The 15,839-nt window shown below is 47.6% G+C and overlaps 9 protein-coding genes across 9 annotated transcripts; 8 read left to right on the top strand and 1 right to left on the bottom strand.

Moving 5' to 3' along the window:
• Positions 1-13: 13 nt before the first annotated feature.
• GL50803_0015444 (uncharacterized protein) lies at positions 14-946 on the top strand (the record flags this gene model as incomplete). Its single annotated transcript, XM_001707760.2, has 1 exon — positions 14-946. One exon carries the CDS (start codon positions 14-16, stop codon positions 944-946), a length of 933 nt encoding a protein of 310 aa, XP_001707812.2.
• Positions 947-1,000: 54 nt separating this feature from the next.
• GL50803_0011604 (uncharacterized protein) lies at positions 1,001-1,927 on the top strand (the record flags this gene model as incomplete). The annotated part of the gene is made up of 1 exon (XM_001707758.1): positions 1,001-1,927. One exon carries the CDS (start codon positions 1,001-1,003, stop codon positions 1,925-1,927), a length of 927 nt encoding a protein of 308 aa, XP_001707810.1.
• Positions 1,928-2,247: 320 nt separating this feature from the next.
• Positions 2,248-2,745, top strand: GL50803_0019834 (uncharacterized protein; the record flags this gene model as incomplete). Its single annotated transcript, XM_038045951.1, has 1 exon — positions 2,248-2,745. One exon carries the CDS (start codon positions 2,248-2,250, stop codon positions 2,743-2,745), a length of 498 nt encoding a protein of 165 aa, XP_037902054.1.
• An 84-nt stretch (positions 2,746-2,829) lies between these two features.
• On the top strand, positions 2,830-3,690 carry GL50803_0015445 (uncharacterized protein; the record flags this gene model as incomplete). The annotated part of the gene is made up of 1 exon (XM_038045826.1): positions 2,830-3,690. The coding sequence occupies one exon, from the start codon at positions 2,830-2,832 to the stop codon at positions 3,688-3,690; it is 861 nt and encodes a 286-aa protein (XP_037902053.1).
• Positions 3,691-3,786: 96 nt separating this feature from the next.
• GL50803_0015446 (uncharacterized protein) lies at positions 3,787-4,803 on the top strand (the record flags this gene model as incomplete). The annotated part of the gene is made up of 1 exon (XM_001707755.1): positions 3,787-4,803. The coding sequence occupies one exon, from the start codon at positions 3,787-3,789 to the stop codon at positions 4,801-4,803; it is 1,017 nt and encodes a 338-aa protein (XP_001707807.1).
• A 103-nt stretch (positions 4,804-4,906) lies between these two features.
• On the top strand, positions 4,907-10,318 carry GL50803_0038517 (putative Spindle pole protein; the record flags this gene model as incomplete). The annotated part of the gene is made up of 1 exon (XM_001707752.1): positions 4,907-10,318. One exon carries the CDS (start codon positions 4,907-4,909, stop codon positions 10,316-10,318), a length of 5,412 nt encoding a protein of 1,803 aa, XP_001707804.1.
• A 252-nt stretch (positions 10,319-10,570) lies between these two features.
• Positions 10,571-11,110, bottom strand: GL50803_0011613 (uncharacterized protein; the record flags this gene model as incomplete). The annotated part of the gene is made up of 1 exon (XM_001707751.1): positions 10,571-11,110. The coding sequence occupies one exon, from the start codon at positions 11,108-11,110 to the stop codon at positions 10,571-10,573; it is 540 nt and encodes a 179-aa protein (XP_001707803.1).
• A 38-nt stretch (positions 11,111-11,148) lies between these two features.
• GL50803_0038519 (uncharacterized protein) lies at positions 11,149-12,993 on the top strand (the record flags this gene model as incomplete). Its single annotated transcript, XM_001707750.1, has 1 exon — positions 11,149-12,993. One exon carries the CDS (start codon positions 11,149-11,151, stop codon positions 12,991-12,993), a length of 1,845 nt encoding a protein of 614 aa, XP_001707802.1.
• A 37-nt stretch (positions 12,994-13,030) lies between these two features.
• GL50803_0015450 (uncharacterized protein) lies at positions 13,031-15,823 on the top strand (the record flags this gene model as incomplete). Its single annotated transcript, XM_001707749.1, has 1 exon — positions 13,031-15,823. The coding sequence occupies one exon, from the start codon at positions 13,031-13,033 to the stop codon at positions 15,821-15,823; it is 2,793 nt and encodes a 930-aa protein (XP_001707801.1).
• Positions 15,824-15,839: the final 16 nt, after the last annotated feature.

Genomic DNA, 15,839 nt, shown 5'->3' with positions numbered 1-15,839 from the left:
ATTTCCGAGCGTCATGTATCGTGCTAAGAGTGTTATTGGCACACAGGATCCGCGCCAACCTCACCACGTCCGGTACACTAGTTGTGGATGTACTAATACACCTCTTCAAACGACCAGAAGTCCCGTGAAAGACACTTCTCAAGTTCCTTCCACTCTCATACCTAGAATACAGTCACCGGCATTTGGGCATCTAAGTGCCGTTCGCAGAAGCCTGCAGGACATTGGGGCAAGACATCCAAGCCGCACTATCTACCATGCATCCCCCACAAGGGATCAAGATCTCAACCAGCGTTCTGAGCTGCAAAGACCATTATCTATCTCTGACTTGATCAGCCCCAACCAACAAACCATGGTTTTCGATCGCGAAAAAGTAGAACCGATTGTCCACAAGCTTTTAAATGATAGGGACGGACGGATAGAGGGGATAAAGAACAAGCTGCTTGAAGATGTCAAGAAGGAGATGGATTATCGACATGAGCTTATAGATAACATCGTTCACTCAATAAATACAGAACAGAAGAGGACACAAAGATTACTGTCCCGATCAGCCATTGCTAACAAACTTCTAAGGAAGATACAGACAAGACTTAACGAGCAATCAACTCAGATTGCTGAACTGCAGGCTCGTATTGAAGACCTCGAATTGCAACTTAAGCAGGAGCAGGCTCAAAAACCACGGCTGCAGTCCGCACTAGACCGGGTGAATAAATTTGAAGATACAATTGCTACCAACACAAGCAAGATTGATCAACAGACAAAGGCTATACATCATTATCTGCAAAACCTTCAACACTCCCTTGAGCAAATTATATTAGAACAACGCAAGACAGGGGTCAATGGTGTTGATTCTGAAAGTACAGTGAGCAGAGCTGTTAGTAGTATCCATCAGCAGTTGGCTGCAGCAGAAACGCTGCATTCTCTTCTGACTGATATGCCTAAAGAGTAGTCCCCCACGTCTCCCTCCTGTGAAGCTGGGGCCGGCGCTCTGGGCAACTTAAAAATGTTTTCCGCCAGACCCGCGCTCCACAGGCAGGAGGACGGCCCTAGATACTGCGGGGTCACCACGCTGAATCCCTGCAAGTGCTGCGAGTGTCCCAACTGGGAGAGGCACGGGTGCCACTGCCCCCCGAACAACAATGTCACCCAGGACGACGTCAACCAGTACCTCGCCTTTGAGCGCCGCCGCATGGCCCGCCGCGCCCTCGACCCCGAGTGGCAGGCCATCGACCCCATCGAGAACGGCCGTCCGTGCATCGACCCGGGCTGCCCGCCGCGCAGCTTCTCCCAGTGCAGCCCCAGGCCTGGCCCCCGTGCCTTCGGGGAGGGCGCACTGGGATGCTGCGGCGAGGTCTTCGATCCAGACCACCCCTGTTGCGAGGCCTGTGCAGAGGCGCACGGCAGGCGTCCTAATACAAGACAAGGATTTGCACAAACAATGCGAAGAAATCCCAGATGTGCAAGAGGTACATTAAATGCACAAGCTTCACGTCCCGTTTATGTATGCAGTCTTCCACAAAAGGCCATTACTTTCACGGAATCAGCGAATGCACGCAAGCAAGAGAAGTATTATACTACCTGTCCTCTGAAGACAACTACCCGTTACGTTGTCAATCCAAATGAACCACCCATTCTTCAAACCTCCCGCGGAGACAGCTGGTATGATGTTCCGACTCAAGCTTTATATACCTCGCTTAGCCCTCATCTAAGATCTGGAAGAATCCATCTATACAATCCCTATAAATCAACGGACATTGCAAACGTGTCTTACACATCCCAAACGTGCGATCTTGTTGACTCGAAACGTGATCAGGCATATGTGCACGCGCTTCAAGCCAAGAACACCCAAAGGCAGCACATGCTCGATTGGTCGCTCACAGGTTCCAAGCCAGCAGCACACTTTCACAGAACGTGGAAAGGAAACTATTAATGTAAATGTTCTCTTGAATTGTACTGAACAATCTATCAATTTGGAAATTGTCGTCATCAAACTTTCCGGATGAGAGGACGTCAATCTGAGAGCAAACGAAGCCTTACAGCAAAATGGTTATATGAGTAGACGAGCCCTGGATTGAATTGGCATACAGCAGCAGTCTAAGTCTTACGGTCTACCCTTATATCTTCTAGTCTGTAAGGAAATCCTATAAAAGGGTTCAGTTGGCATGCTAGAATCTCATGCTGTATATTTCACTATACCCCATAGTCGGTTCCGGGCGTACTTTCAGCAGTATTGGTCATCTGTTTTCAAAAATGAATCTGCGCACACACCGAGGGAGCTGCCCAATATACGCAGTAACAAGGCCTTGTCAAACAGATATCTTCTCAATGGCCATGCTTGATCCACACCTGTCTGTAAACACGTTTAACTACACCAAAACGCTTGGCGACTATACCAGTTACAAACAGCGCGCTTATGCCCACAGAGAAAGGAGTGAGGCTAATAAAGAGGCCCTCCGAGGACTTGCCTGTCAAGAGTGGAGGTTGAACAACGGATGCACAACGTTCCATGAGGCACTGAGACCTTCGGATCTATTGCCTTTCAATGATCATAGCAGCAAGGCCGGGACAGCAGAAGACGCTATCCCTTGCTGCTACCAGCCAGGAGATCTCTTTGGAAAGAAGTACGTCTGCGGGCGATGCACCGGCTTTTACTGGGACGACTGGCGAACAAAACAGATAAAGGCGCACTGTGGTCCCGACTTCAATCGGAGACAGCCGTCTCCTGCTATGGACTTTCAGAGATGCTGATAACAGACACACATAACTTTTAGTCAACTGAATGAACTCCGGTTGTTTTGTCTCAGAAGCCCGCGCAGGCCGGGTTAAAATTAAATGTGGCCAAAACCTAACTGCAGCTCCTCCGCCTGCGAAGAGCATGGCCAGTGCGACTGTTATACGTGCTGCAATCGCGCGCACCACTATAAAAGAGTCTGCCAGTGTGTTGGGATATGTCATCACGGCGAAGTCAATGCACCACCTAGAGACGGCACATTCAGCTACAATAGTCTCAATCCGTATGCGCTTCCGTGCCAAGGGATCGATCCTCACACCAACATTTGCCATATAAAGCCTCTCAGGCCAACCTGTGCAGTGCCCGTACCCAACAGATATATCTATAAGTTCCCGCACAATCTAGATATAGAGGGCCGCTTTTCGTGCGTTCCACACCCAAAGAATCAAACATGCTGTGGCCACGCATCCTCTGGTCTGATGGACCTTGCCACGATTCCTTATCCGCCCTGGGTTCCCGAAGAGAGTCAGCTTCCGGGAACAGACAGAGCGGGATGCACAGGGGCCCAGCAGGAGACTAATGAGGTTTTCCTCACGTCCATGGATCGCACTCCAGCATTTTTCGATTGGGAGTCCCGCAACAGAGATATAGAACGAGCTCGCCAGGCTGCCACGTACGAGAAGTCGTGGGCTCACGCAGGGATGGAAAGCAGATTGAAGAATGGAACAGACAACGTGTATACGTATGGACAGAGGAGTGGGCCCGTGGGCAACCGTCGGGACTTCCACTCACTAATTCGGCCCCGCAGTGTACAAGAAATCTCCGTCGGCAATCCACTCGAATACGGGCACAACAGCTTCACTAATAAGCCAGATTGTAGAAAGGAGCTCGCCATGCTCCAGAATAACAGGCGGGTCACGAGTATACGGAATTGGAGCGGAGTGGCTACTGCAAATTATTGATAATAACGGGCAAGGAATGCGTGTTCTCACCGTTATCAGTAAACAGGGAAGTCATTGACTATCCGCTACCGCCTTAGGAGTCCGCTAAAAATAAAAATGCCTTACAACCCTGCCCTTGATTGCCGGCTGAAGGAGCCCGGCTACAGATTTTGCGAAGGAGCATGTAACTGCAAGAAGTGCTGGATCTATCCCAGGCTGGGATGCTACTGTTTTAATTTTAATAAGCATCTGGCCACCCATCCCCAAGGTCGCCAGCAAAAGGTTTCTAACAAGCAGCACGCTGCTGATCAGCCGAACAACCAATCTGCAAGGACCATCTATCACCCTCCAGGAACTACAACCCAGAACAAGCTACGGCTCAACAATTTAAAGAGCCCATTTAGCGTGGACCACCCATGTCCACAGTGTCAGTATCCCTTAGAGGTAACACCACCAGGGACTCGCATTATTGAAGACCTTCCCCCCATCTCCAGGTCCAGTTTCGGGAAGACAGAGTTCACGGATGCGTGTCCACACGGCGCATCGACCCGTTGTAAGACCTGCGAGATCCTCAACTCCGATAAACCAAAGCCATGCGGGTGCAAACGCTCCTGCTACTGTACTGGATGCTGCAACGGACTCTGCCAGTGCCAAGATGAGAGGTATAATAGAACGCCTGAGCAACTCCTGATAGAAAAGCTCAACCTCACTCGTGCGTCCACAGCGCCAGACATTCCCCGCCCCCTGATTGTGGAGGGCCCAGTTGACACTAACTGCAACCCCTACAGGACTAGCGTGACGCGTACCATGTTCCGGCCAGCAGTCCCTGCAGCGAGTTGCCACGACCAGCAGAGCCTCAGGGAGCTAGAGCGGATTGATCGAGAGTACTGCAGGATTAAGAAGCTTCAGGAGCGAAACGAAGAGAAGCGTGAGGTTATTCGGGAGCTTGCTGCTGATGTTCCCAACTGCCTCGTGAACTTTCGCCAGGCATATGCGTATCCTAAGCGCCGCGCAGGTGACACGCTGATAGAGGTTCACCCCCTCATGCTGGAGCCCTATGTGACGGCAAGAATGTGTTGCAAAGAGGGTCGTGACTTCATGGTGACAGCAGACGGCGAGACCAAGTGTGCATGACGCACTGGCGCATTCATGTATCCGTATTTCCGTCCCCTATCGACTTTGCTACTGTCCTCTATCCTTTGCATTCTCGCAATTCACACTAAAGTGTAAATTTTGGATGCATGATGCCGTGGAAGGGCCTGCCTCTCCTGAGTCTAGCGTTGGCAGGCCAGCAACTGAACACACTGGAGATCTCATTGGTATAAGCAGTGTAGAGTCTCCGCTCGTACTTTGTGAAGACAGTACTGCAGAGTCTAAGCCCCGAAGGGAGGATCAGAAGTCTCGTGACGCTCCCATGGAGCAGTCAAATATATCTAACACTACGGCGACCACACTTCATGGGACTCAGCTTCTTCAAAGCAAGCAAGCAGACAATGCTTTCCTCACAGATTTTGTTCTAGATACGAAACTCTTTAGCAGTGGCCTGGATGAAGCAACGCTAACAGGTTCCCTGTACAGTATGATCGACCCCGCTAGTAGGCGTGAAATTTCAAATCTCATTCTAAGCACTAAGAAGATAGTCTATAAGTCTGCGTCTGTTGTGTTCAAGAAATTGAAAACTAACATCGAGGAAAGGAAGCTTTTTGTCATGTTCGAAGATATCTTAGATTGCAACTCAAAATATGACCATTTGAATCCGAAGAGTACGCTGCCTATCTTTCTGCCTTTTCTCGACGAAGCAGAATCATCCATTTATAGTCTGGTTCTTCCTCAGCTGTATCACGAAATTGAGGTAGCTGTGGCGCGAACGCTAGAGTCTGACATGCTTCGAAAGCAAACAATGCTTGATGAGCTGGACGACTTGAGACGGTTGGTAGACCAGTTGAAGAATCAGCTCGCCGAATTTGAGCTAGGTGTTTCTCAGTCGGCTACACTTAATGCGATAGATCGCAAAGTACTCATCCAACGGATCATAACTCTCAAAGAGCAGCTTCACTGGCGTGGCCGACTGGCCCCCGATTCCACCAATGTTCAGTACAAGCCAGATTATATGGATATTAAGCAAAGCAAGCGAGGGGCCTGGTCGGAGGAATTTGATGAAGGGTTAGACGAGGACGAGGAGGACACAGGAACTGAAAAGCAGCTTTTGAGCTTAAAGCAACGGCGCCTCTTGCGAGAACTAGAAGATGATGTTAAACTGTTAGAACGTAAAATAGAAGAGAAACGCCAGCTAATAGCTCAACTAAATGCGAAGAATGAGTTCATGGAAGCGGAGATAAAGCGCTTAACTGGAGTCCTAGATGCCACAGACGACCGCCACCGCCAATTGAGAATGCTGAAGAAAGAATCAGATGAGCTTGACAGGCTTCTTGCAGAGATGCATGCCAACTATGACGCAAAGATGAAGGAGATGGAAAACTTACAGAAGAGGTACACAAAGGGCATAGATGAGGCTGAGCAGCGTACTGTTGCTCTAGCAAATAAGCTTAAGTCATCTTATAACTCGGAAAAGCTTCAGAACAGCGGTTCTGGCGATGCTAAGATCTCTAAGAAAGACTCTGCTGAGACGGAGAAGTTAAAGAACCAAGTTGACAAGCTGTTAAAAGCGTTGGCTGCTAAAGAGAAAGAAATTGAGCAACTCAAATTGGGATCCATGAGTGAAACAAAGACTGAGGCCTCTCAAACTGCCCCCTGGTCTCCACAATATATTCCAAAGGATAGAAGAGAAGACTCACCTAGTGCGCGTCTCCATCAGGATACTGAGGCGGAGCTAAAAGCACGCTCGGAAAATGCCCATCTTACTACACAAATAAAGGAGCAAGCAAGCGAAATTGATCGATTGCGTAAGCAGCTGGAGCAAGCGGCTTCAAGACTATCAGAAGCCGAGTCAGCCCTTCAGAAGGAACGTGCATCTGAGAAAGTACCACTTGACGACTCAATACTTGCGCAAACGGGTTCATCTATCCACAAAGGTCCTGCAAAAACTACCACAACTAAGAGTATTGGATGCGGGCCAGACACGACCCTTTCTAAAGAGTCGTCCAAGCTGACTACAGGTGCCAGTAACGAATATAAGGAGTTATCACCTGAGGAAGAAGAATTGCTTAGAAGCATTGATCCAGCTATGGCATTTAGCCGCACACTAGTGGCGAAAGCTAGAGGTGTTCTTCAAGCCGCTATTGATTTGAATAAGCATCGCGTTGCCTCACTCAATGGTCCTACTTCTGCAGTAGTTCTTTCCGCAAAGGAGAAGATTGATACCTTGCGACAATCAGTAGTAAGTCTTTTAGAAGAAAAGGAGCTTGAAGGGCTACTCGACGCCCATAGAGAAGAGGTCGTCGATTTGGCAACGATACAGAAGGCAGCTAAGGCTGCCAAGGCAGCGCTCCATAACTACAGAGATGTATCTATTGGTGTTCATAATGGGGCGGATGATGACAGACGTGGGAGCATTGGAGACGATCTGGAGGCAGACGGGTATAACCCACATGTCAATAGAGCATCGTATGCTGCTGATTCTATTCTTAGAACTAGAAAGAATACGAGCGGCTTCCAAATACATTATAACTCACGTACAATGGGCCTTGACAGACCAGACGATGTGTTTAGTAGATTGTACAATTTGGCTGAGACGACAAGAAAAAAGTTAGGAGAGAAACGGAAAGCGTATCTCGCTAAGTTATCGGAGAGGGAGGCCCACAGAATGCGTTATAAAATGCAAGCAACCGATACTATTGCTAGCGCTGTTGATACAGCCATGGGACTTATTGGCAAAAGTATGGCCAACACAGCCGACCTTGCTGAGCTTCAACTGGTTGTTAAGAATACGTTTACAGAACTTTTGGGAGCAGTGCTTAAGGGCGCCGATTCTCCATCAACTTCTGCTACTGCGACGATGGATAGGTTGAGACAAGAAGTAGCTGCGTGTCTTATCTCTTTACAAGATGCAACTGCAGTAGAAACAAGCCCTCCACATTTGCAGTGTACACCAGCGGAGACTGTGGCAGATACAACCGCAATATCACAGCCACTATTAAAAGTTACTAGTTCATCTATCCCTGGTGACAGTTCTCTGCAAACACAGCCCCACATACTACAGCGCTCTGCATCACTACCTATCAACCCAGTTGAAGGACTAACTGTCCAATCTCTTTCACTAGACGATCCACATCCATTCAAGGATCTGCTATGTAGTACAGACCATCTTCCAGCACATATAATTAAGAATCCCGCTACTTCGTACATTATACCGTGCGATTTGAGGCCTAGTGTCACCTCTCTCGAGCTCCAAATTCCCCCTGACGACTTGTGTGCCTCATCAACTTTGCGTTCTTTTCCGTCAAGAAGTAACCAACAGAGGCCCACAAATGTCTCTGGAAGACTTTATCTTTTTGATTCGTTCGGAGACGTTGTTGGGTTCATTTCCTCAGCGGGAAACATCACGTTCTATGGTGAATATGCACAATATAGTACACATAATAGAGTTATCAGCGATGTCTCAGATACAACCTGTTCGCTACTAAGTAGTCGAGGGTCTAGTAAAAACTCTAGCCGCGTAACTAGTCGAGCTGGAAGTGCAAAGCAGCAGACCGACACCCACTATACTTACATGTTGCAAAAAGTCAGCATATATGATCCAGCCATCACTCCCCGTAGTGGACACTCAGTCGTGGTTCAAACAGACCTTAGTTTGCTATCTGGGCATCAACCTCGAGTAGATTATTTCACTGATGACAATCCTAATTCTTACCGCCACAGAATGGTTCATAACTACAAGGACATGCCTCTTGGGAACGTATTTTCAACCGAACCACTTCACCAACTACCATCGCTTACTCCCACAAATACGGCTCCTTCATTCTCTGCTGATAGCACTTGCCTTTCTGCACGTCAAACTGCTCCCCATTCTATCGACAGTTGCAGCATTGTTGATGGGGCACGGGATATTACCGCAGAAGATTCTGCATTCACAGAACCGAGGCCAGGAATGAAGCGATCGAGCTCCTGTATACTCTTTGGTGGTGTACATCGTGCCCAAATGTCTCCGTGGGCCACTATTGAAGGAGGCGCTCTCTCAGATAAAGGACCATCTAACGAAATCTCAGGACTCGAGCCACCATGTCTGCAGCGCATTGCGCTATTCTCTGAGAAGAGAGAGGAAGACATATATCTTGCGGAACGAAGAGCAAAAAGCGTGGGTGGACGCACACGAAAAGGTTTCCACGCAATAGACATCAAAACAGGAAAATTAGATGTGTCTGCAGAAGAAGCTGCAGAACTGGAAGAACAACTGACTCGGATGGCCAATACCTCACTCCTAAACCCTGATAAGATAGGATCAACTATTCAAAAGCCGACGCTTCTTATCTACGACACCGATACAGCACCGGTTCGGTACAGGAAAGCAGTGGAATATATGTCAGGGATCGGTGGTGACCCTAAGGACATTAATATTATGGCGGTGGTTATGGAGTCGGGGGCGATGCTTCGGAATCCTGATATCATCAACTCTCTGAACTCCCAAATAGAATCGACGCCTGCGCCAACTCTAGATGCAAAGAGCTCATCTGCTGTGGCACATGATACACTAGCTCCTAGAGTGGATGCAGCAAACGGTGATCACGTTTGTGTCAGCCCCGAACTTTCTATATTAGAAGCACCCCAAATTCCATATATATGTCCGGATTCCGATGCTGTCTCAGAGTGTTCTGTTTGTGAGGAGATTAACGACAGCAGGCAAAACCTACCCAATCAATCCGAATTGCATGAATCCAAATTGGGAGCTTCTCTCTCTAATGAAACGGCGCATAGAAGACTGCTATCATCACTCACAGATCTAATTAAGAAGAGAGACGACGCATTTCTCGTTAAAAGCTACGACAATTCGCAAGCGTATGATAGCGCCAAGAGAACCTCATCGGACACTCAGCCCTTGTTAACCGTAAAAGTCGTTTCAACTAGCCTCGAAAAACTGCCATCTATTGCTTCTAACAACCGTGCAGGATCCGTCACGTCCTTCAAAGCTGTGACTATCTGTAGAAATAGATCAAAGAGTGTGTCAGACGAGCCTGCTTCACTTTCACCCCGCATGAAAGTGGAGGATCTGGATGCTATTCCTTCAATAGAGAGCAAATGCTATTTGAATGACGTGACCGAAAAGTCTTTACTAAGGGCATCTGCGGCCAGAGGCTCTATACCATCCCTCTCTGCCCTTAGAGATAGTAGGGGCAATCCGCTGATATTTAATGATAGAATGGTGGACGATTCTGGTCATCTTCATAGCATTAACCTACACAAAGACGGATGGGAACACATGAGGGGCTCCTTTTCTTCAAGTGTTATGAAGCAGCAAGCAGTGAACAAACTCAAAACGCTAGCCACCTGTTCTGCGCAGTTAAGGATCAACCCTACAAGCACAAAACCGGCAGACACGCCGCTCCTTGTCTCAAGCACCGTAACCCCAGGTGTACAGTCTGTGCGGTCCTTACCGAAGTCTGTCATAGCGAGGGGTGCCTCTGCCAATGCATCACGACGGCTTGCACAGCCTCCCGAGTCGCTTCAGCCTAAGACACCCTTGAAACCTCTGTAAAGAGAAAAAGCATCCAGTCCAGTAGCACGCTGGTGAAGCAATCTATTCTATTCAAACTTCGTATTGATTCATATTAATCCGTAGTAACCTATATTTTACATTGCAAGGCCACAAGGATCAAGGACAGCCTTAAAAGGTTGACTAGGCAGATAGCTACTGCATTCACTCCATTGTACCAGAATATTTGTAGATAGTTTTATAACATTAGGCTACCGTTATATAGTCCTTTGAATATCTTTTTGAAGTTTCGGATTAGAGTCTCAAACTGGCCAGGATGGACACCAGTTCGCCGCCCCAAATAATACTAACGACTAATGAAGTTAAGAGAGCGACTAACAAGCTGAAGTAAAAGTGTATTCTCTTGTAGTAGTAAAAGTGCGAGCCAGCAAGAGGCGTATTTTCAATCAGTTCCTTATAAATATAATAGATTGGAAGACAATCTGTTGTCCCAGCAATCTTGTGATGCTCTAAGCTTTTCTTAAGCATGGAGCTGTCCACAACATGGCTCGAAGTACTCCCTTCGCCAACAGAGGACATTAAGTCTCTGTAAATTAGATAGTGATTGAGGTTCACGTTATATTCGCGGAATGTGCGATGGATGACGTTGCTTATCACGGCCTGTTGGCGTGGGAAGGGATAGTCCGCCAGCTCTAGGACCTTTTCAATGGTTATTCTTTCTGCAAGAAACGGTGCAAACTTGGGTCCAAGGCCGTCTTTCAGGAGTAGGCGATCAGCTATGATAACTGCCAACCAGTCGAATGCCGTTTTAAAGACAAGACAGGCGTCGTCCATGGCTCCTTGGCTGCGATTTAAATTTGGAAGGCTTCCGCATGTCCAATAGCGGCACCAGAGAGCTCCCTTCTGCCTTCCTATGTAGCCATATATCCAATACTGCGGACTACACGGGTACCTTCAATAGATCAGGTTCTACTCAGGCCTACCCAGCTCATGAAGCACAACCGGGCTACATGAATGCCTCTGTTCAGAATGCTATGCTAAAGGATCACTGGACCTATTTGAAAAGCACACTAGACGCATGCAGTGCACAGTCGGGCCGCCTCGAGACGATTTGCCAAGAAACGCAAAGCCATGCCAACAATATACAAAATGAGCTGAAAGAAAAATATCATGCACGCTATGCACAAATAAGCGAAGCTATTAGGTACTTTTTGCAGAGCAGCGTCCAGAATTTCAACGCTCTGCAAGCGCTAAAAGAGTCTATTGCAGCACACGGGAAAGCTAAAGAAGAGCATGAGAAGAAATTTACTGAGTTCGTGCAGCTATGCCAACGTGACAAAGAGGAGCTAAGGATTCAGAAAAGTGACTGTTCAGAGCGCGTAAAACAGCTGGGTGAGAGGCTAAGTAACGCTGAAAAGATGGAACACACTCTCAACGAAGAATTACAAATATATCTAAAAGAAGTGGTTGATCTTAGAGAGGCGTTAAGAAATAAGATCTTAATGAGGTTAGGAATTGTGGATTCCGTTGAGGATTACAGAAGATACATAGATGGTGTTTTATATTTTAAGAGTAACGATTCAGCAGGAAATGCACGGGTAGCTAAGGACTTCCAGAGAGGCGACCGTACCCAAGAGCTTACCAAGATCATCATAAATCAGGATGCAAATAGGTACATGCAAAGCTTAAGCGACGTGCTTACTTCTAGCACGTCAGGAAAGCACAGCCAACTTCATCCCGGTGCTACTTCTGTCCCCAATACTGGAAAGCACGATGAGCGTCGTAGGCCTGGGACTGATATCGATCCTAGGCTTGGTAATAGTTTAGTCCGACAATATAATGCTCACCGGGAGCTTGACCGCTCACCTAGCGTGTCAGCTCGTCCATCTAGTAAGACCTTGTTTAGGAAGCAAGTCGATGACAGGCCCAGCTCTGCCCGAACAGCCAAGAAGATACACTCTCCATTCATACTCACTAATAAAGGAGGCGTTGCTTCTGCTAAGCATCCCAGAACAATGAGTGCAATGGCTTCTCTTCAGCAACACAAGCAAAAGACTGCACCCAGAAAATATTTATTTATGTCCAGTACCCCCATTATAAAGGACAAAAGCATAGAGCAGGAAATAGCCGTGCAAAGAAGAAAGCATTTAAGAGAAAAGCAGGAAGAAGATGCGCTCAAACAGGAGCTAGCAACCTCAGCAAGTCTTAACCTCAAAGTACAGCACGTGAATGGATGGGAGGTCGTTAAAGAGAACCCGAAATACAAACAGAGGGCAGTCTCAAGCTCACAACCGCTGACAGAAGAGGATCTTGGACCCCTGGTAAGCACCTCTATGCGACAGGCCACTAAAGGGCGCGGTAAAAAGAGCACAATCAAGAGAAGAGCAGCCAATGCCAAGCAGCATGAATCTGCACCACGTGCTGAGCGGATACATCCAGGAACAGAAGCAATACACCACAAGGATATATACCAAGAAGAACAGATGCCTACACCCTCCATAAAAAGACAGGACTTAGAAATACAATTAAAGATTCTAGTGAATAAGCGCAAACACATGCAACAACAACTTAAGTCGCTGCTGGGAATGAGACTTGGTAGAGATGGACAAGACTCCGAAAAGGAGCGGGGCGAGCGCATGCTGAAGATCCGTGAAAAGATCAATGCACTGGATTCTCGTAGCGAAGAACTAACACGGCAATTGGAAGGCTTGCCGTGATCTTGCTGGTAACTTAGGTCATGTGCATTTCCAAAAAATGCTATTTTCTCTTCTAATACCGACCGCACTTGGGGTGATCGTCTGCACTGACCAATGTCCAAATGAGATGTATTGTCTAAGTGGAAGATGCGTGGCCAAGTGCACGACGACGGCAGACTGCGAGAAGAGCTGGGGAAGGCCTGCCGATGCGTTTATCTGTTCAACCTACTGCTACTCCAAGTGTCTCTTTGACATTGATTGTGATATGAGCAATGGCGAGACATGCATGGGAAACGTATGTAGGATAGAGTGTTCGGAGGACTCGGACTGTCAGTGGTCTCAAGTGCAGACCCTTAAGCAATGCAACCTAACAACTAAGAAGTGCTTCTGGCCCTGCAAAGGAACGCCAAATCCGGGGGAACTGTGTGCGCCAGATGGCCTGTATCGGAAGACGTGCTCCGACTGCCAGCAACCAATGATGTGCATTAGCAACTACTGTTTCGAGGTCTGCGCAAGCTCTGAGGTATGTAAGGAGGCTGACTCTGGCTCAAGCGGATTGAAGGTCCAGCTTAAGTGCATGAACGGGAGCTGCCAGCAATATTGCATGGACGATTCCAATTGTGAGGGCAGACAGCTCTGCTCCACTATTGGAACGTGTGCCTATTTGTGCAACGATGTATCTTGCGCGTCAGTCGACAGGTGCGCGCCAGATGGGGGTTGTAGGGACCTTCCAGACAAAGCTACTGGCGCATGCTCAAAGCAGAATCAAGTCGCAATTGATGGATTTTGCTACGATAGAGTTGAGAGCTCTACATTGCGCACCAATCCATGTCCTTCTGGCCAACAGAACTTCAACGGTGTTTGCAAGTATAAATGCACCAACAACGATGACTGTGATGCAGGATACTTGTGCCAGGAAATAACTGGGGTCTGCACGCAAAGTCAGCTGTCCGTGAACAGACAAAGATCAGAGAACTGTTGGCATCTAGGGACTCAGCTATACATAGAGTACCAAAGTGGACAGGCCTGTCTAACCCTCTCACCTACAGGCAACACTCTCTGCTCGATCGGTTTACCCTCCTCCCTCCTTCTAGAGCTAAATGTCAGTACGTACAAGAAAACCATAAGGTCTATAATTTTCAACTACAACTATACCAACACTACTACGATCTGCATCACGTGCCCTGCAGATGATATGATTAATTGCAAGAAAGCACTGCGCACAGGAGAGGCCGCTACCGTTGCCTTGACGACGCCAACCTTCTCAGCCATAGCAACTGTCAGCATCATGAAGACCGTAACTGTGGATTATTCTAAGTGTTTTATGGAGTCTGGATCAACGCTTCAGATCATCAATCCTCAATTCAAACTAAATGCGGAAGAGCAAGGCACTGTGTGTGCTGTTTGTGCCTCTCTGCAATCGACAGGAACTTGCCCATTTCTCTCTAATTATCCCGTACATACTATCTCCCTCACACTGATATCTAACTACAAGAGCGAGGTCCTGCCTCTGGATACCTCCTTCTTTAACCCTGATGCAGGCCTATACTGTTATGTATTAGGAGACGCAGAGAATGTAACAGCCATGGCGGCCATCCAGAGTTACCTCTTGGATCCCTGGACCCACGGAAATTTCACTATAACGTCTATTATGGACGAAATTGAAGTCACGATTAACGTTGATCTCAATTTCATGTCCACACCCTTTATGCACTCGTGCTACTCACACGTTCTTGCCTACGTCAATCCTGACATGGTGTTCGTGGACTTAACCCCCAATGCAACTGCAATTGCAGAAGGGAAGTGTGACTCTCCTGCTGGTACAAACTATGTCAATGTCATGATGCTGCTTCTCAACGTAGTAACAAATGAGCGGCTTCTACTTGAGTATAATATATCACGCTTTTCAGTATCTTCTAATACCAGGTTATTTTTCTACCCTAACGGATCGTATTACAATCTCAACGGTGTTATATATCCAGATGTGTCCCAAACAAGCACCATCAAGGAGAAGACTTTGCAGATGCAAGCTCTCAGGCGATTCTATACCGCACTGAGCATCAATTCTAGCGTTCTTCGTGGTAGTCTGCTCCTCAACTTTTGGCGAACAGGGGAGACAGCTCAAAGTGGAGTGGCCAAATACTTTCTGGACAATATAGAGGCTTCCTGCTTCAACTACACTGTGGCCTCGGTGGCAGGTAGCGAAATCTGCATAACGTTGACCAGCACAGTTTCACCGACCTGCAGTATACGTTACTTGCCTTCATCTGAGGATATACTAAAGGATGATACTTTCTCGTATGATATCTACGCAAAGAATATGACCGTTGAGGTATTCGATGCTAAGAATCTATCTGTAAGAACAGGCATGCTTTCTAAAATCGGTAACTTCTCCCTAAACACCACAGAGTACTGCTTTTCGTGCTCGAATTACATATTAGGAAGCTCATCAGACCCCGATATCGACGCAACTCTGTCTGCTACCGCTCTGTGTGAGAAAATGTTAGGCGCTATATGGAAGAATCGGTCCCAGCAGATCATAGGGTTTCGAGTTCAGCCTCTCAATGGAACAGACGTGTCATACAATGGAACAGGAACACGTGACCAGACAGATCCGTCCTATCGTTCTGCATTTGTGACCATGACGAGCATCCAATCCACAAATTACTCAATTGTCTACGTGATCACTTTTACACTAGGGGGCTGCTTGGTGCTAGTCAACATAGCCCTGGGCGCAATAATGCTGCGTAAGGTGAGGGCTGAAATGATCGTCTTTGCAAAGCTTCGTCGCAAGCAGCTTCGTCGAGCTGCAAAAGAGCAGGAAAGAAGACAGCAGCGGATGAGCACGTAGTCACATCAGAGTTCGT

Source organism: Giardia intestinalis, chromosome 4 (assembly GCF_000002435.2).
Source record: "Giardia intestinalis strain WB C6 chromosome 4, whole genome shotgun sequence".
NCBI lineage: Eukaryota > Fornicata > Diplomonadida > Hexamitidae > Giardia > Giardia duodenalis.
Note: the sequence above shows the minus strand (reverse complement) of the source record. Positions and strands in the feature narration are given on the sequence as shown.